A 20,909-nucleotide genomic window follows, 5' to 3' on the forward strand; every position below is an offset into this window, starting at 1 on the left:
AACCATGAAGGACCCAAGAAAACTTGGGTACCTAAAATTGTATGATTTCCTTGTGTAGGAGTGTCTTGCAGCCAAGGTCGACAAAAACTGTTGGTACTTGGATAGTGGCTGCTCAAGACACATGACGGGTGACAAAGACCAATTCTTCACCCTTGAGCCTAAGAAGGAAGGTGCTGTGACATTTGGAGACAATTACCAAGGTCACATCATTGGTATAGGTAAAGTACAAATCACCCCTTCAACCTTTATTGATAATGTTCGATATGTTGATGGTCTTAAGCATAACCTACTTAGAATTAGTCAATTGTGTGATAGAGGTTTTGATGTTCTGTTCAAACCATCTTTATGCATCATAACCAACTCAATTGACAACAGTTTAGTATTTAAAGGAATAAGACGTGGCAATGTGTACGTAGTAGATCTTGAGGATCTTGCCAAACATAACCCCTGTTTAGTTGTTAATGATACTAAGGATAATGATGCAAGTTGGTTATGGCACCGTAAGTTAGGTCATGCAAGTATGGATACAATATCAAAACTAGTTAAAAGAGATTCCGTGATAGGGTTGCCAAAACTAAAATTTGAGAAAAATAAAATCTGTGAAGCTTGTCAATATGGCAAACAATCAAGGAACTCCTTTAAATCCATAAATTGTGTCTCTACCTCTAGACCTCTTGAATTACTACACATGGACCTACTTGGACCAACTAGAACCACAAGTCTAGGTGGAAACAAATATGGTCTTGTTATTGTAGATGATTTTTCTAGATATACTTGGGTCATGTTTTTAGCTCATAAAGATCAAGCATTTTCAGTATTTAAGAAATTTTATAAGGAAGTAACTAATGCTAGAGATGCTTCAGTCATAGCTATTAGAAGTGACCATGGAACGGAATTTGAAAATCATCTATTTGATGAATTTTGTAGTAAAAAGGGGATAACTCATAATTTTTCTGCACCTAGGACACTACAACAAAATGAAGTTGTAGAAAGGAAGAATAGAACCCTAGAGGAAATGGCTAGAACCATGATATGTGAAAGTAACCTCCCTAAGTATTTTTGGGGAGAAGCCATTAATACATCATGTCATATACTAAATAGAGTTTTATTGAGACCCACTATAAAGAAAACACCTTATGAACTTTGGAAAAATAGAAAGCCCAAAGTAAACTATTTTCATGTTTTTGGATGTAGGTGTTTCATTCATAATAATGGGAAGGATAACTTAGGTAAATTTGATTCTAAATCTAATGAGGGTATATTTTTGGGGTATTCTACAACAAGTAAAGCCTATAGAGTTTTTAATAAAAGAACCCTTGTTATTGAAGAGTCTATACATGTTGTTTTTGATGATACTAGTGATATCTCTTCTAGCAAGAGAGTTGATCTTGATGATGATGCTGAAATTCTTGAAGAAAAGATTGATGAGATGACATTACAAGAAGATGAACAAAAACTAATTGGAAATACATCATCAAGCCAAGAGGCAATTGTGGATCATGGGCTGACTAAGGCTTGGAGGTATGCTCATGGGCATCCTAAGGAATTAATTTTAGATGATCCATCTCAACCTGTTAGGACTAGAGCATCTCTTAGGAACTTAAATAATCATCTAGCATTTGTCTCACATTTTGAACCTAAACACATAGAAGAAGCTGAAAAGGATGTAAATTGGATAAATGTAATGCAAGAAGAACTAAACCAATTTACTAGAAATAAGGTATGGAACCTAGTTGAACGACCCTCTGAATATTCAATAATGGGTACCAAATGGATATATAAAAATAAACTTGATGAAAATGGAATTGTAATTAGGAACAAGGCTAGACTAGTAGCAAAGGGCTATAATCAAGAAGAAGGTATAGACTTTGATGAAACCTTTGCTCCTATAGCTAGACTTGAGGCAATTAGATTGTTACTAGCATTTGCATGCTCTAAAGATTTCAAATTATTTCAAATGGATGTAAAAAGTGCCTTTTTGAATGGGTATATTAATGAGGGGGTGTATGTAGAACAACCTCCTCACTACAAGAAAATATACTTTCAGCGACCACTTTCGGCGACTACATGAATCGTGGTCGCGGCAAATAAAGCTATTTGCGACCAACATCCTTATTAGTTACTGAATGATTGTCCTACACCGACGAAATGGATATTTGGTCGTGGAAAAGCAAAACCAAGTTGGCGGGGTGGAGGTAAAAGTTTGGCGACTAACGTTTGGTCGCGGATAATAAGGCTATCTGCGACCACCATCCTTGTTAGTTACGAAATAATTATCCTACACCGACGAACTGCATATTTGGTCGCGGAAAAGCAAAACCAAGTTGGCGGGTGGCAGTAAAACTTTGGGCGACTAACGTTTGGTCACGGAAAAGAAGGCTATCTGCGACCAACATCCTTGTTAGTGACGGAATAAATATCCTACACCGACGAAATGCATATTTAGTCGCGGAAAAGCAAAACTAAGTTGGCACGAGTCCAATATTTCGCGCGGGCTGGAGGTAAAACTAACGATGTTGTGCTAGCCCCTGTAAAATGCTAATTTCTAAGTTCAAAAAAAGAAAAAACTGCTTATTTTCAAACGGTGCCATTTGACATCTTAATTCACTTAGGCATGCATATTCTTGTCTCTTCGGCTAAATCTCAATCCCACAACTTTTCTTCATACTTAAATTCTTTTTTTATTATTATTATAATATAATTTTAAAAGCTCGAGCTCGATGCTTGACTCCTTATCAAATAAATAAATGGATCGACAGGATACGTGACATGCGGACGTGGCAGGAACGAAAATTTACTTAAAAATATATAGAATTTTTGGACATTCTACGGGCAGGATCGAAAATCCGCTCCGAAATAAATTTGCACGCATCCTTTTTAGTTACTGAATGATTGTTTTACATCAATTAAATGCATATTTGATCGTAGAAAATCAAAACCAAGTTGGCGCGAGTCCAGTATTTCGCGCGGGCTGGAGGTAAAAGTTTTGGCGACTAAATTTTGGTTCCTAAAGGTTCATTAGTAGCGACTAAACCAATTTAGTCGCGAAAAGTATGAATGCAGGGAAACCAAATAAAAAAAAACCTAATTCCATTCTTCTCCTTTTCACCCGCACGTCGCCTTCACCCCGCCTTCACCCTGCCTTCACCCGCACGTCTGCACGTCGGCATCGCCCGTTCGCCGGTTCGCCCGTTCGGTCATCCCTTCGGCGTCGGAGTCCCAAGGTACGTTCTCTTCTCGATTTTAATTTAGCAGAGGCCGGGAGGGAGAGGGAGAGGGAGAGGGAGAGGGAGAGGGAGAGGTGGCCGGAGGTCGTCGGGAAATTAGGAGGCCAGCCGGGAGAGGATTTGATAAGCTGGGAGAGAAACAGAGGCCGGGAGGGAGAGGGAGAGGGAGAGGTGGCCGGGGGTCGTCGGGGGTCGTCGGGAACCAGTGGAGGCGAGCCGGGAGAAGAAGAAACCCTTTTATTTTGCAGAGGCCGGGAGGGAGAGGGAGAGGGAGAGGGAGCGGTGGCCGGGGGTCCTCGGGGGTTCTCCTCCTTCGCCGTCGCCGCCGCCGCCGCCGCCACCGGGGAATTTGGAGGCGAGGCGAGAGAAGAAGAAACCGACGAGGGCTTCTCCTCCTTCACCGCCGCCGCATCCACCGCGGAGGGCTTCTCCTCCTTCACCGCCGCCGCCGCCACCGGGGAGGAGATTTGGGGCGAGGTCCTTTTCTTGGGCCGGCAGGGAAAGAGCGAGGAGGGATTTGGGGACGGTGGTTTTGTTTTGCGTGGAGAGAAACAGAGGATGTTTTGGTCTTGGTTTTCCTTCCCTCACGTTACTCCGATCCAGTGGGCCATCGGGAAGAAAGATAGGGGGATTGGAGATGGACTTCTCAGAGGGTGGAGATTTTTTTAATTTTTTATTCCCGTTTCTATTTGGGTTGAATGGTTGCCGTGCTGTGGTATCGAATGGGAGATGGGAGATGGGATTTTTTTTAAACTAAATATATTTTCATGCTCCTATTCAAGAATTATATTAAACTGAAGAGGCTTTTTTATCTTTGTTAGATTCATGCATCTTTGTTGAAATAGTATACTTGACAGCTATCTATTTTCATATCATTTTTTAACTATTTTGTACTTATTAAAATTTATTATTATTATAATAATAAAAGAAGAAAATGTCTCATTCACTGAATTTGTCTTAGGCCTCCAAATGTATTGGGTCGTCTCTGGTTTTCTGCTGCAACTTTTTTTTGCAGGATACAAAAATAAATCTATAAACTAATCAATCTAACTTGATGAAGTACTTTGTAGGTCAGTCAAAATGGACAAGAGTTGGATGACAATAAAAAATAGAATGAAGAGTAAAGAGTATAGAGAAGGGGTGAAGTCCTTTATTGAATTTGCGGTGGCAAATTTAGGCTCAGCAAATGATATTTGGTGTCCTTGTGTCGAGTGCATGAATGACAAAAAACAAAGCATTCAAGTTGTCAAGATTCATTTAATGTTGAAAGGAATCTCGCCTTCTTACAAGACTTGGGTGCAACATGGAGAATCGGTTCACGTGCATCAATCTTGTGTTTCAAATAATGCTAACTGTGACAATGGTGGAGGTGTTGAGGATAGAATGGCTGGGGATGGCACCGATGATAGGGAAGAATTGTCTAATATGCTGGAAGATGTTTGCATGGGCGCTTTCATGAATGACGATATTGACGAATTGCCTAATAACTTGGGGAGGGAGGATGCACAGAATTTTGATAAGTTGTTCGATGATGCTCAACGACCCATTTATCCTGGTTGCAAAACTTTTACAGTATTATCATTCGTTATTAAAATGCTTCATATTAAGGTGTACAACCAGTGGAGCAATTCCTCTTTTGACATGAACATGAAGGTATACAAGGAAATTCTACCGGAGTGTGATAAGTCTGTTCCATGGACCCTTTATGAAGTCAAGAAATTTTTACGAGATTTGGGTTTGGGATATGTGCTAATTCATGCATGCAAATATGATTGTGCTCTTTTTTGGAAGGAGAATGCGAACCTGGAGAAATGCCCTATATGTGATGAGCCTAGATATAAGCTGAATGATGGTAACGGTAAGAAGATTCCTCATAAAATTTTGCGGTACTTTCCCCTGACACTGAGATTGAAGCGCTTATTTTTGTCTCCGAAAATAGCTGTAGATATGAGATGGCACAAGGAGAAGCGAGTGGATGACGAAACATTAAGACATCCGGCTGATGGGGAGGAATGGAAGAACTTTGATCGGCAACATCCTGCGTTTTCCAAGGATACGCGGAATGTGAGGTTAGGGCTAGCCACCGATGGTTTCAATCCTTTTGGAAATATGAGCACATCGTACAGTATGTGGCCCGTTATCGTGATGCCTTATAATCTTCCACCTTGGAAGTGTATGAAAGAGCAATTTTGTATGCTGTCATTGCTTATTCCCGGAAAAACGGCTCCCGGTAAAGAAATAGATGTTTACTTGAGGCCATTAATTGATGAGTTGAAAGAGCTTTGGAAGGATGGCGTGCAAACTTATGATGCCTCTAGTGGAAGTACATTTAGAATGCGTGCTGCTCTCATGTGGACCATTAATGACTTTCCTGCATATGGTAACATGTCTGGATGGCCAACAAAAGGTTATTTGGCTTGTCCCATTTGTAACGAAGATGCTTCATCAGAACGTTTGAGGAGTAAGATTGGCTATATGGGTGCGAGGCGTTTCTTGCCTGAGAACCACATATGGCGAAAGAGCAAGCTCTTTAATGGTAAAAGTGAAGACAGGTCAAGGCCACGAGAGTTCACGGGAGAAGAGATCTTGGAGCAAATTAATTCAGGGACATACAAGCCGTTGGGCAAGCATCCAAGCATTAATAAGAAAAGAAAAAGGGGCAAAGATGCTGACACGATTTGGGCCAAGAAAAGTATTTTGTTTGATCTCCCTTATTGGAAAACACTCAAGCTGCGTCACAACTTGGATGTCATGCACATAGAAAAGAACATTGCAGAAAATATTGTTGGGACATTACTGGGCATAGATGGGAAATGCAAGGATACAGAAAAAGCACTTTATAAGAATTCTATAAGAAAACTCATACCAAGAAGAACAAAGAGTGGATTGATCCTATTTGCGCCGTGAAACATGTAGGTATCTAAAATCTCAATAATAATTTAAATCACTTTATGCTTTTGCAAAATTATATATACATTTAATTCTGTTGTTACCTTTGCATTGACAGTCAAAGATGTTGAGCTTGCGAGAAGAATCTTCCCAATCCGGTGTGCAATTAACATCAGAGGAGATGTCTAGGCAGGCACTTGGAAAAAGGAAGAGATACATTCTTGGATTTGGGGATGGGCCGAAGCCCTCTTCATCTTCTTCCACACCTAGTCGTGTGTCACAAGACCATGTTGGGGAGTTACAGAAACTTAAAGCTGAGATGGAGGAGATGAAGATGGAGCGTGAGATGGAGCGTGAGGAGCTGCGGAGGCAATTGGAACAGGAGAGGAGAGAGCGTGAGGAGGAAAAGAAAGAGCGAGAGGAAGAACAGAAGCAAATTGCACATCTTACAAGTTTGGTGACAGAGTTCTTAAAGAAAAAGACTCAAACACATAAGTCGTCTATCCATCATGATGGGGCCATGTCATCAACTGGTGGCACAAATACTCGTTGGTATGTATTCTCACTTATATTACGTAGGTTATTTAGAGATTTGGACCAAATTAAGCGAAATATCATTGTGAACTTATACTTGAATTTTAGTTTATTATTTTTCACATGTGGTTATTGATTGTGTATTCTTTTTTGCTTTCTCAGATACATGGTGGAGTTATGAGCATGTGAATCTAGTTTTTGGTACATGGATAGCTTTTGTTCAGATGATCATGGTGGAGTTGTCTACAAGCAGAAATCAATTTTTTGTTTATTCATATTTTTATCTACATGATGGTTGTTTGGATGACTTGTAAGATCAGATATTTTGGCATTTTTAATTTACATTTTGATGTGTTTGGTGATGATTATCACCTTAACATATGGTATGGATGAAACATTTTGATGAATGGTTAATAGGTTTGCTTGACTTTAGACTTATAGATGATGATATTTATAATAAATGATTATGGATTCTCCAACATTGTGTATACTTCTATTTCGATGAGCAAATGTATTGTGCAATATGGATGATGGATAGGCTGTGTTGGTTGTACAGGATTTGGAACGAGCCCAAAAATAAATATTAAGCTTATAATTTGAATTATTAATTAAATACAGGTTAATACTTTCTGCCACCAAAAAATGTTTGTTGCCAATGCATTCCAATACATTCTACGACCAAACTATTGGTGGGGGAAGATAGACATTCAGTGACCATATTTTTGGTAGCGGAAGACAAACATTCCACGACCAACTATTTGGTCGGCGTGGGAATTAGCGACAACAAATTTGGTCGCTGAAAAGTTGCTTCGGCAACCAAACGTTGGTCGTTGTTGGTGTACCTTAGGTGACCACACAATATTGGTCGCCAAAACCTTTCAGTGACTAGGGTTCGGCGACGAAGCGTATTCTAGTCGCGAAAAGATTTCGGCGACCAAATATGGTTATTCGGCGACTCGAATCTTAGTCGCTGAATATGTATTTTCTTGTAGTGCCTGGTTTTGAAAATCATCAATATCCCAATCATGTGTATGAATTAAACAAAGCACTTTATGGTTTGAAACAAGCACCTAGAGCATGGTATGAAAGACTTAGCAAATTTCTACTAGATCATGAGTTCTCTAGAGGAAATGTAGATACGACACTGTTTTTAAAGAAGAAAAACAAAGAAATGTTAGTAGTGCAGATTTATGTTGATGATATTATTTTCGGTGCTACTAACAATCGCCTCTGCGAAGAATTTGCTGACTTGATGCAGAGTGAATTTGAAATGAGCATGATGGGAGAGCTGAACTATTTCCTTGGGCTCCAAATCAAACAATCTGAAGAAGGGATCTTAATCAATCAAGCTAAATACATCAAAGAGATGCTTAAGAAGTTTGATATGGAAGGAAACAAGTCAATCAGCACACCCATGAGTTCATCATGCAAACTGGACCAAGATGAATCAGGTAAATCAGTAGATCAAAAGATGTATAGAGGTATGATAGGATCCTTATTATATCTCACTGCAAGTAGACCTGATATCATGTTTAGTGTATGCATGTGTGCTAGATATCAATCTAATCCTAAGGAATCACATTTAATTGCAGTTAAGAGAATCTTTAAATACCTAATAGGAACAAAAAATATAGGTTTATGGTATTCTAAAGAATCTAGCCTAAACTTAATAGGGTATACAGATTCAGATTTTGCTGGTTGTAAACTTGATAGAAAAAGCACCAGCGGGTCATGTCAATTCTTAGGAAAAAATTTAATCTCATGGTTTAGCAAGAAACAAAACTCGGTTGCATTATCTACGGCTGAAGCCGAATATGTTGCTGCCGGGAGTTGTTGTTCTCAAATCATGTGGATCAAACAACAACTTGAAGATTATGGAATTAAACAAGATAAAATTCCCATTAACTGTGACAATACAAGTGCTATTAACCTAACTAAGAATCCAATTCAACACTCAAGAACCAAACACATTGAGATAAGGCATCACTTCATAAGAGATCATGTACTGAATGGTGATGTGACACTTCAATTTATTTACACTGATGATCAACTAGCTGACATCTTCACAAAATCCTTGAGTGAAGAGCGATTCTGTGTACTTAGGAGAGGATTAGGAGTGATTGATCCATCCTAGTGATATTCTCTTCTAATTCATTGATTTTGATGATTAGCTTGAGTTAAATATAGAGTTTCTCATCTATGATCATCAAATCAGCTTATAAACTTTTTGATTATCCCTTCTTTGGCACGAAAATAACATGATTTTTGGGTGCGTGCCAGAGTTCGAGTCGACTCGGATACATTTTAGAGTCGGCTCATGGGGGAGTCGACTCGCACATATTTAGGAGTCGACTCGAGGTCGATGGCATCATAGGGGGAGTCGACTCGCGCAGATTTTGGAGTCGACTCGAGGTCGAGTCGACTCGCGACTTACTGGAGTCGACTCGAGGTCGGAAATCCGATGTTTTAACCCTAATCGAAACGTTTAATCGACACTTCTATTCACCGCCGTCACTATTCAAAAACCCTAGAGTCGTCTCCGACCTCGTCTCCGACCCTTGTTAGGGCATTTCCGTCGAGTTTCCCTCCGTTCCTCGTGTCCTTTCCCCCTCCTTAGGTCTAGGATGCCTCGGAAATCTGTTGTCCCGAGCCGGAAAAGGCCCCATTCCGCGAGCGGCACCGAGCGACGGTCAAAGGCTCGGAATGAACCCGTGAGGCCACAACCTCCGGTTCCTTCCCCGCCGAGGCCGATTCCCTCGTACCCGTGCGCCGGGAAGGCGGTCTCCACCGGGAGATACGTCAACTTTGACTTCCTCTCCCGGGAAGGCTTTACCCTAGGGCATAGGTTAAGGGCTCAAGGGTTAGAAAGGTTTTGTTCCCTAGATCTTCCTACTTACCCGGGGTTAGTTAGGGAATTCTACGGTACTGTAGCTAGGGGTAATGGTGGTATTCAGGAAACTGTAGCGGGAGTCCCTATATTTATTTCGGAGGACTTCATTGCTCAAGTCCTCCATCTTTCCCAAGTAGGAGTGTCTCCCTCTCACCCCACGGATAGGACTGAGGCCTTTACGGCCATACTAGAGAGTCCACCTCAGTCCCCCCTAGAAGAGGTGTCTGCAAATCAGCTATCAGCTGAAATGCGGCTCCTCTTGAGTATCATATCTAGGACCCTCTTCCCCAAGACAGGCCGTTTTGATTTTGTATCTGAGAGGGACCTAGCCCTGATGTTCTACATTCTTCAAGATACTCCAATCAACTTCCCAAAACTCATCTACAAATACCTATGTGAGCCTCTAGACAAACCAAGGCTTACTCTTCCCTATGGCATGCTGTATACCTTGATCTTCAGGGAGTTAGAGGTCCCCATTCCTGAGGGGGAACCCTCTCGCTCACTGCGATACACAGATCGCATGGGTGAGGGGACTCTGCACAGGATGGGATTCCATAAAATTGAGGGAGTCTGGGTCCGGAAACCATCCACTTCCACACCTTCTGACCCTACTACTCGACACTCCCCCAGCCCTGATCATGACTCAGATTTTTCCACCTATCCCTCCACTTCAGCACCATCTACCTCAGCCGGACCCTCCACTGCACCACCTTCTCAGCCACTGGAGGTCCGGATATCTCCTGAGCAGCTCCGGGAGTTGCGGCAGGAGATCCTGAGGGATCTCCGTGATGATCTACTGAGGGAGATCCGAGGCCCTCAGAGTGCTCCCTCCACTCAGCTAGTACCCTCCTTAGCAGCCGTGACGGAGATGGTTGCAAATCTGAGGGAGGAGATATTCAACATCCGAAGCCTAGTTCAAGGACAATACTGGAACATAAGTGACGTCAAGGACGACACAAGGGAGATGCGAGATAGCATCAAAAAGGAACTAGGCAACCAGAGTCAGGGTGCTGAGAGACTAGCCAACGCACTGATCTTCAAGCTCGACACCCTCCAAGAAAGTGTGAACAACATATCAACTATTCAGTCTAGAGCCACCTCAGAGATTCTTGAACAGCTGGGAAACATCAATGAGGGGCTGAGCATGGTCATCAAACACACTAGACTGAGCAAGGGCTAGAGTTGTATATTTTCTTTACTTTATGTTGTACAGTCCCTTGCGGACTCACTTGATATGTAATCACACTTGTACTTAATTTTGGATAAATACAATGAGTAGAACTTCTTTTCAAAAATCGTGGATTCTTGAGTTTTTGCATCTTACTATGCCTTCTGCCTTTTTGCTATGATGACAAAAAGGGGGAGAAAATATATTGAATAGACATGTAAAGGGAATCAATAAAAAGAAAACTTTTAAAGCACAAAATAATTTGTTCTAAGTGGATTCGATACCTCGAGGCTCATTATCTCTCTGTTGGGGCTCCTAAAGGAGTAATCTCCAGAATCTATTCAAGGGATATTCGGAGATTAGTTGAATCATACTCAAGAACAAATTGGCAGATTTTCCCTCTAAAACCAAAAATTTAAGTTCAAAAGCTTCAATACACTAAAAGAAAATTCAGAGAATCTAAACAAAGTTGAATGCATGTGTTGAGGGGGAGAATCTGAAATCTTAAGAAAGCAAACTCATTAAATATATATAAGCCAAACAATTGATTGCATGACATGAAGGCTTATATAATTCCAAATGAAAGGGGGAGCTTTAACTTCAGAATTTACTGTTTCACACCTTTCAGTTTTGGATAAATTAAATGACTAGACACTTGAATTCATTTTAAAACTTTACTATAAATCTCCTTTTTGGTTGAGCAATTCACTTTACAAATACTCAATGTTTTGTCAACATCAAAAAGGGGGAGATTGTGGAGTGATTGATTATAATCCTATTTGATTTTGATGAGCTCAAAGCATTTGAGTATATCTTATGTTATACTAATGAATTCAATCTAGTGTTTCAGTCAAATTTTGTAAATTTATGTTCAAGTGTCTCTAGCTTTGGTTCAATACACTTTGGATAAGTAAGGAATTCAATTTGAACTAAAGTCTGAATCTCGAGTCGACTCCGGAAGATTACGAGTCGACTCCAAGCATATCAGAAGCTCTTGCACAAGCTCGAGTCGACTCCTGCACATTACGAGTCGACTCCGACTGAGAACAGACAGCCGGACAGAAAGATTCATCTCAGAACCTGTCAACGAGTCGACTCCTGAAGAATTCGAGTCGACTCCGATGCTTGCCGAGTCGACTCCAGCGTAGTACGAGTCGACTCCAAAGAGTAACAGACAGAAAGACAGAGAAGCAATTTTGGACTCTGAGAGCCGAGTCGACTCCCGAAGAACTCGAGTCGACTCCGATGGTTGGCAGGTCGACTCCTAAGGAAGCACGAGTCGACTCCCAGAGAAATGCAAGGCTAAAAGTCAGAGAGCCAATTTCGGACACTGAGAGCCGAGTCGACTCCAAGGCAGCGCAACCCCAAAGACAAAAGACTGTTTTTTTCGGATACTGAGAGCCGAGTCGACTCCAGCAAGGTTTGAGTCGACTTCGAGACAGCACAAGTCAACAGACAGAAGATCGGGATTTCGAGCTCTGAGTGCCGAGTCGACTCCCAGAATATCCGAGTCGACTCGAGTGAGCAAACTTGAAAGAAAGATCTTTGGATTCCTTAGAACGAGTCGTCTCCAAAAGTGTCGGGTCAGCTCCAGACATTGGGGAGTCGACTCCAGATTCAGTCGAGTCGACTCCAAGTCAAGACAGCACTTTAATTCAAATACAGAACAGTTGCCGAGCTGTCTCCAGAAAAGCATGAGTCGACTCCTGCAACAGGCGAGTCGACTCCAGATCGCGCGAGTCAACTCCAATCCCAACGGAAATATTGTCAGGATTTGCAGAATGTGCAGAACGGCTAGAAAGATGTGTCTAACGGCTATTTTTCTTTGGGAATGGCTTAAATAGCCTGAGGGAACAATAATAGAGTAAGAAAGAGAGACTCCATTCAAAGCAAAAGGGATTTCCACCAACCAAGAGCTCTCTAGAGTGATTACACGAAAAAGAAGGAAGAAGTGCATTGAAGTCGACTCTCCAACTCTCTTCCTCACATTCAAGGCTCTCCTCCTGACAGCAAGTCTACATCAAATTCAAGAGGAGTCAAAGAGTTTGAAAAGCCCCTTCCTCCATCTCCGAAATCAGTTTGAGGGCTTCTTACTCTTCCTTGCTTAAATTGTTTAAATACGCTTTTGAGAAGCTTCCTTTTTCTGTTTGTTTTCAAACTACTTGTTTCTTACTTGATTCAATCAGGGGATTGAATCAAGGGTGTTAAGGTTTGTTGGTGAGCCAAGGTTAAAACCAACGGTGTAAGGGTTTGATTGTGATCCCGGAAAAACAATCGGGTGGTTCTAGTCGGTGAGCCTGTGAAAACCGACCGAGTTCGTTGTGATCTCGTAAAACAACAAGTTGGGTTGTGAACTTGTAAAACAACCGGCTGTAATCCGAGGGATTATAGTGAATTCCCAAGTGAGGCTTGGGGAGTGGACGTAGGAGCAAGGGTTAGCTCCGAACCACTATAAAATTGCTTGTGTTTGTGATTGCTCCATTGTCTCTTACTTTTCCTTCATCCACTGCATATAGCAACTAATTAATCCACTAGCAAAAAGTTTTAATTAGTTACTCACAAAGCTTTTAATTGCAATAATTATTTTAAAACCCAATTCACCCCCCCCCTCTTGGGTTGTCTATCTGGGCAACAGAAACTCTTTTCCCCCCCACGTCTCCCTCTTCTCTCTCCTTCCTCTCCTTCTCCCTCTTCTCCTCTTTCTGCCGTTCTTTTTCTCTTCTTCTCCTCCTGTTCTTCCTCCCTCTTCTTCTATTTCCCGTTGTAACACCACAGCAGACACTCCGAGTTGGACCTTCACTGCAGCCGATTTCCCTGTGCTTGGTGCGGCATCAACAAGAAGAAGAAAAGAGGGGAGAAAGAAGGAAAAATGAGGAGAAGATGAAGTATTAGAGGTAGCCAGAGTTTGGGGACGTTCAAGTACTGGTGAGAGTGGTTCAGATGAAGATTCCGCGTTGCTTGCAGTCAAAAAATTTAAAAAAATGAATTTGAAATTGAGGATTTCAATTGTTGATAAAGAGTACTTTAAATATTTGTATGAGAGAGCGTATAATGCTCATGCACAACTTGAGATGGAACTCAGGAAATCAAGGTGGGATCACCAGGTTCCGCTTGAAGGGCACAAAAGATTATAATAGCTAACTTTGGTGAAATAGAAAAAGAATTAACAAAGTATAAAAAAATGTTCTACCCTAATGGAGAATCATCCAATGTAGAAAATTCTGGATGAAGAGCTTTTCGCATCCTGCACCATTATCTTTCTTTTTCTTTTTTTGGAAATATTGTGGTACTATATCTTTGGCTCTATTTGAATATGTATAAATTTATATGTCTATTTGTGCTTGTATATCAAAAAATATATGCAAAAAAAGATTGGTGACGGTACAAAGGATATGATATATGTATATATTTATTTATGTGAATGTACTGAAAAAAAAAGGCTAGATATAATGCAGTATTTAACTACTTCTAAGTTTATGTTCTAATGCTGCTTTTTTCTTATTCCTTTTCTTTTTGTATAGATATATCTATATAAGTGTATATATATATATACACACACACACATAGATTTTTATAAACATTTATGCGTGTGCTTGGATAAATATTTATATACAAACATACTTAAAAATATATATGCAGATGTATGCAAGGCTATATACAAATGTATATACCTAGGTGCCTTCTATATGTGCATTGTGCGTGTGTATACTGTGTATTGGGGAGGAAGAGTAAAATTAAAAAAAAATGAAAAAAATACATGAATGAAAAAAATACAGAGAATATCACTAATCTTGAGAAAAATAAAAATAAGTCAACCAATTTATTTACATATTATATGTATATATTTGTATACATGTTTATATAATTATAATTATAAATATATATGTGTGGATGGATGCAGCTTCATGTGCATATACAATTAACTTTAAAGTAATGAAAATTTTCCAACAAGAGGAATTGCAAGTAGACGATCAACATATAATTTCCACTGTTGAAGCTTCTTCCTCTCATCCTATGGACAAAGCTATTGTTTCCACTTCAGAAAAATGTAATTAACAACTAACTTCCATTGCTAAAGGTTCTTTCTCTTATCCTATGGACAAAGCTATTGTTTCTATTCCAGAAAAACGTATTCGTGCCGAACTCTTTGAAGATGAAAGTCTCAAGAAAAATCCATAAGTCAAGTCTTATATCTTTAATACTAATCAATTTTTATCATTTTCAAAATTTTGAACTTTTATTTCTCTTTTTTTTTTTAATGTAGGAATTTACTTCACCTTCCTTCGGAAAAAAGGATGCATACTAGCTAACGTACCATACAAAGATATATATCGTTAACATATGTTCCTATCAATTCCTAAACATTTTTTTTTCTATTTTCCAAACCATCCTGCAAAAAATGAAGAAGTGATAGATGACTATCTCAGAATACATTGATGATTATATATACCTTCACATGAAGGTAGGGTAACTGAATTATAATCATCATGAAGCACTGCCACGCAGCATCATATTCAACCCTATCTTCTACCGGTTTTAAACATACTTATAGATTTTTTATATTACCTCAAAGCAAAATATTTCTCTCTATTTTTTTTGAAATATATTAAAAAATGCAGCGTAGCATGGGTATATTGCTAGTACTATCCGAAAATCATGGCGGTACCCAAACAAGCCTTCTACTCAATGTCTGCTATGCCAGAATCAAGGCCCGGACTGGTTGTCCAGCGGCATGGGTCGGTACACCCCCGTATCATTCTATGCCGGGCACATACCGACATAGTAGAGGAGTCGAGGTAAAGAGAAAATGGGAGAAAGGAAAAAAGAAAGGATGGAGACATGGAGAGAGAGAGAAGGAGGGTGGCAGAGGCCGGTGGAGCCGTGCGGAGGAGGGGCTCTACTCCGAGCCTTCGTGGCCCTTTCTCTTCCTTCCTCTTCCTCTCCCTCTCCCTCCCTCTGTCGCTCAGTCTCTCTCTTTCCTTCTCCTTCTCCCCCTCCGTCGACTTTTATTTCATTTTAATTGCTGGAACCATCCCAATCCGTCACCGGTACAGTTTGGAATATCTCAATCTGTCTGGTTCAGAATGGTTCCGCCAACCATGTATCTTGGAACTGATAGTCAAAATCTATCTCGTGTCACTTGAGCAAAAAAGTAATAGATGAAGGGAAGTCCCGAAACTTGGGCTTTTGACAATTGTCTCGGAACCTAGCTGATGTTGAGAATCTATCGCCAATCGGAGATATAGAGTTCATTGAAAGAACTGACCTGAAAGCACCAAGGGGTCAAAAAACTGATGGTCACGCCCTACCATCAATATCTATCCAACGACCATGTCCTACCATTAGTATACTAGGGATGCTCATGCCAATACCATCTGTACAAATCTGATGACTCTTCACCACCGTGAGTTCAAAACCAAGGAAAATCCCAGCAATGACATGCAAAAAGTTTTAAAAAATGTAATCCAAAAATAAAGCTAGAACGCTAGAAGCTAAAAGAAAAGGGGAAGAAATCATCTAGGGATCATGAAACACAAGGTGTTTGATCATGGTCGCTGGAGTTGTAGAACCCGGTTGTCTTGTTGTTTTCTCCTCGATGAAGTGTTGCTGCTTTATATGATTCGCAATCCACCTGCAGGATTCTTTTTGTGGACCTTCATTGTTGCTACTCAATATTTATGCTAGCCCTCAAAGGCAATTGATTGCTTCATAAGAGATTATTTGCTGTTGGCCCAATCTCTCCTAGACAAGGATATACTAGTTCAGAGGTTTCAAAGAGCCTATGAGAATAAACTTAAAGGAATTAAACTGGTTGGGTATAGGAAACTAATTGGGGTGAAAGTTCTTGAAGATCAAGCCACTTGGATCCACGCACTTTCATATCCTTCCTTTGATCACCATTTTTTCGGATACTCTAATGCCGGTGGCACACCCGTGCATTTATCTACATCATTGCAATTTGACTTGGCACCATTTTCATCGACCAACAAATTCCTCAGCACACTTTTTTTTTTTTTTTTTGGTAAAAGCGGCTATTCATTCATATAAGTCTAACCTGAGTACACCTATCTAGATCACGGGAAAGTAAAGACAACAAAGTGAAATGAACATCTGCTCCGAACATCCACAAAAAATTTCCGGAGTGCCGGACGACATAGGAGGCGACCCAGTCTGTAGCCCTGTTCGCCTCCCTAAACACATGAACTGCCTGAAAGCCGCCCATCGACTGAGCCATCCTCCGTATCTCCCGGATAAGGGGGTAACCATCACCATACCTGTCCACCTCCCGGATCTAGTCGATCACCACCGCTGAGTCCTCCTCAAGGTGCACCCGCTCCACACCAAGCACCTACCTGGTATAGGATAACCAATCCCAGGCAGTCCGTAGCTCTGCCCCAACAACAGTGAGCCCAGGTGTCCAATGCCCACCTGCAGCAAGCATCCTACCACAGTGGTCTCTAATCACAAAGCTAACCCCTCCAGTCACGCCATCCGCTGACCTACTGCCGTCGAAATTTACTTTGAGATAGCCAAGGGGTGGGGGTACCCAAGAAAAAGAGTAAATGGAGAGATTACTAGCATCTTTACTTCTTGACTAGAATTCTAGAACCAAGACCAAAATCCAGTTCAACCTAGAATCATTCTAAAATGGTTCAAATTCCAAGGTTTAGTTGCAACTTACTCATGAACCAAATTTATTAGATATGTGTACAATTAACTATAGTCTTTTGTCATTTATTTCTTTTCATCCAATTGGGGACAATGGGTTATAAAAACATTCAAAGATTTAAAAAACTGATGTATGCTTAGCCATCTTAGAGCTTAAATTATAAAGAAATATATTTGTTAGAGGTACCTGCCTAGGTGGGTAGCATGGTCTCCGGCACCTAGGCAAGGCTTGTTTGTGGCTGCAAATAGGTTGGGTTAGACTTAGACCTGACCAATTAGCTGATCAAGTTAGGTCAATGGAAGACCTAACAACTGAATCGGGGGCAAGTACGACCTAATCAGAGACTGAAATGTTTAGATTTTGATTTGGACTCAGTTGGATCAAGTTTACAATTCAAGTCAAGTATCTAACTATTCTTTTATAGCGAAAATATAATAAATAATAATTAAATATAAATCACTAAAAATAAAACAAGACTAAAAAGAGCCAAACTTGAATTTTCACGCAATTATTTTAATTTTATCCAAATAATTATTCATACTTAATTTTATAAATTACAATTTGAAAATATATTGATATACTTGAGGGCATTATAAATAGGTATGTTCATGGGATGGGTCGGGCCAGGCCTTTTCCAAAGGTCAACACAATTTTCTGAGGTCTAAGCCTCGCCCAGCTTGGCCTTCGGGCCTATCTTCTAGGCTCGAGCCCTGCTCTTACTCGGGCTTTGGGCTTTAGACCAAGCCTCGAGCTTCATGATTATTTTTTATTTTTTAGTTTTTTAAAAAATACTCAATAATATTTAGAAAAGCTAAATATAAATAATTAAATATTGGCAACAACCTACAATATATTTATTATCCTACTAAGTTTATATATCAACAAGAATTATCAATTAAATCTACAAACATATCAAACATATATAAATAACACAAGCAAAATAAAAAAAATAAGCTGGGCAGGGCTCAAGCCGGTCTTTATTCTCTAAGCTCGAGCCTTCCTAAAAGGCTTCAGCTCGAGCGGGCTAGCCTGAGCAAACTGTCCAACCCATGAACATGTCTAATTATTAATAAGAATCCATCAAAACAAATAATAAATATGAGCATTTAGACATAATTAAATGAGACAAGATGAGAGAAAATGTAGTTGTTGAGATTAAAAAAGAGAAATTAGTTTAAATAAGAAATCTAAATAAATTGGAAAGATATTTAGAGTGAAGGAGGAGGTTTCTATGATTCAGATTTTTGGATTAGGTTGCATCGGGTTTGGGTTAGGCCGATATATTTTTTGTTGACCAAAATTAGACACGGATGACATATAGGTTGGGTCGGATTGAAAAATACATAAGCCAGATCTGATCTGAGATTTAGATTTCAGTATAGTTTTTGAATCTGACCTAATCTACGGGCCTTCAAATGCGGACAAAGTCACAGGTTGACCCTACCAAATTGCAGTCGACGGCATGGATGCTCACCTAGAAAATTAGGCGCCGCCTAGGGGACTAAACATGGCCTAGTTTCCTACCAGCTCAACCCAGGTGCGGTCAAATGGAGCGAAATTGATGGTCAATTTTGGTGACTTGGGTCAAAATCGTAAAGGGAAAAGAGCAAGATAGCATAAAATATCATGTGATGAGGTTGTGAGTGGCCTACAACATCTGGCCTTAACCATGGATCTCGTAGCAAACAACCAGCTCTCAAACAGAGAGACAAAATAAAGGAAAACTATAGGGCGGAAAATGGTCAGATAATATCCAACAGTTTTTGCTTGCACTAGATTCGCATAGATATTCTAGAATATTATTGAATCTGAATACCTACCTGTAAATTTTATTGGATTCAGATTTGGATTTTAAAGATTTTTGAATCTGGATCCAGATATCTGGGAAATTCCAGTAAAAAGTTATCTCCAAAAATTCTGCTTCCACAACTAGAATTGAACCTGGCCGGATGACAAGCACTGCATTCAATTTTATTTTAAAATGATGGTTCAGCTTACTCATTTAAATCTCAATCATGTCATTAAATAAAGTTATCTGGTACGTACTATGATATTTTATGTCTAGTAATTAATTGTTTTCATAAAAATATCCCTTTCATCAGTAAGAAAATGAAATATATATATATATATATATATATATATATATATATATATCATTTTATAATTTATGATATTTTCAAAATTTTATTGTGAAAATATTTTAAAAAATATCAATAATTCCTACATATTTCTATATTTAAAAATAGTTTCTATAACATTTTTTTAAAAATAAATAATTCAAGATTATCTTTTATACATTTTACAATTATATAGTAATGATAGTATTTGATGTACAAAATTTATCAAATTTATTAATATTTTTGTACTATATATTTTATTTATTTATGTTTAAATTTTTAGTATTTTAATACTTTTGCTGTCCAAAACCTAACTTGATGGAGCAAGGCGATCGGGTGGATGAAGATGAGGTTGTTCGACTTAGCTGGAGTTAGGTTGTGCGATGTGAGAGTTGATGTACAACCAAAAAGAAGTAAAGTTGCAAATGGGTTGGGGTTAACCTGTGATCTAACCCGACCTGACCCATTTTGGAGGACCCGTGGGGCCGAGTCAAGTTCTAAAATTGGATCCGTTCTATTTTCTAGGTCGGGTCTAGGTTTACTGAATTCAGATCGGACCCAATCCGACTCGACCCATTTGATCTGTACTTGTTGCAAACAAGACATGTTTTGCTTCCAATTCTTTGTAAATCTCACACATTGATAGGTTGAGTTCTAGATATCTTAATGGTAGACGCAGAGGGGATCATGCATATATTTTGACACGAAGGTTTCATGTGGGACTGCATTTTTACAAAGAAATCACGTACGTAGCATCACTACATGAATGTATTCATGGATGAATGTCCTTTTATAAAGTATTTTTTTTGTTTAATAAAATTCTAATCAGTTGCTTGATTTTGATTCTTGTGTGATTGGAATCTTGCCTGATGAGAGAATTTAAGTTTTGGTGCTAATATATCTCAATGTGTAAAGTGAATCCGAATGTCAAAGAGCCTTTGCAATCCTCCAAGTTTGTATTAAATTGCTCAAGTGACTAAACAATTCTTGAATTCATATTGGGGATGGTTATGGATTATTTAGCAGAATCAAACAGTGATGAGCAAGAAAAAAAAAAAAAGAAGGAAAAGCACACATTATTTATGTGGATTATATATTCATATTACACTGAATTCTTATATCTGTACCTTTATTTCAAGAGTGGCAATTTTTGAACTTGTGAAGCTCCTGCTTCAAGCCACCGAATGTAGGCTGTTGAATTTTTGTTTTGTATTAAAATTACCCCAATATGACGTTATCTTTATGTGATAGTGTGACTGATAGACATATTATATTTATCTTGAGACATTGTGGTGGCAAACTAGACAATTATCTTCTCTTTGAGTTTATAATTTTTGTGTGGATTTTATTAGTATTAGAATTTTAAAACTGCTCCATTTGGTTATCAAGTTGATCGTGACGGTGTGAATTGTTC

The 20,909-nt window shown here is 39.4% G+C and overlaps 1 protein-coding gene across 2 annotated transcripts; it reads left to right on the forward strand.

Moving 5' to 3' along the window:
- The first annotated feature begins 4,153 nt into the window (after positions 1–4,153).
- LOC120112826 lies at positions 4,154–7,129 on the forward strand. 2 transcript variants are annotated; one of them, XM_039132716.1, is made up of 3 exons: positions 4,154–6,143; positions 6,235–6,668; positions 6,813–7,129. In XM_039132716.1, the coding sequence occupies exon 1, from the start codon at positions 4,308–4,310 to the stop codon at positions 6,132–6,134; it is 1,827 nt and encodes a 608-aa protein (XP_038988644.1). In that variant the 5' UTR covers positions 4,154–4,307; the 3' UTR covers positions 6,135–6,143; positions 6,235–6,668; positions 6,813–7,129. The 2 variants fall into 2 exon arrangements, with proteins under 2 accessions (XP_038988644.1, XP_038988643.1); XM_039132715.1 differs by having other exon boundaries at positions 4,171–6,139.
- The last annotated feature ends 13,780 nt before the right edge of the window (positions 7,130–20,909 follow it).

This window comes from Phoenix dactylifera, chromosome 13, assembly GCF_009389715.1.
Source record: "Phoenix dactylifera cultivar Barhee BC4 chromosome 13, palm_55x_up_171113_PBpolish2nd_filt_p, whole genome shotgun sequence".
In the NCBI taxonomy this organism is placed as follows: domain Eukaryota; kingdom Viridiplantae; phylum Streptophyta; class Magnoliopsida; order Arecales; family Arecaceae; genus Phoenix; species Phoenix dactylifera.

Bases quoted from the DNA above. Each gene is read 5' to 3' on its own strand.
- LOC120112826 (XM_039132716.1), top strand. From the start codon at position 4,308: ATGGACAAGAGTTGGATGACAATAAAAAATAGAATGAAGAGTAAAGAG.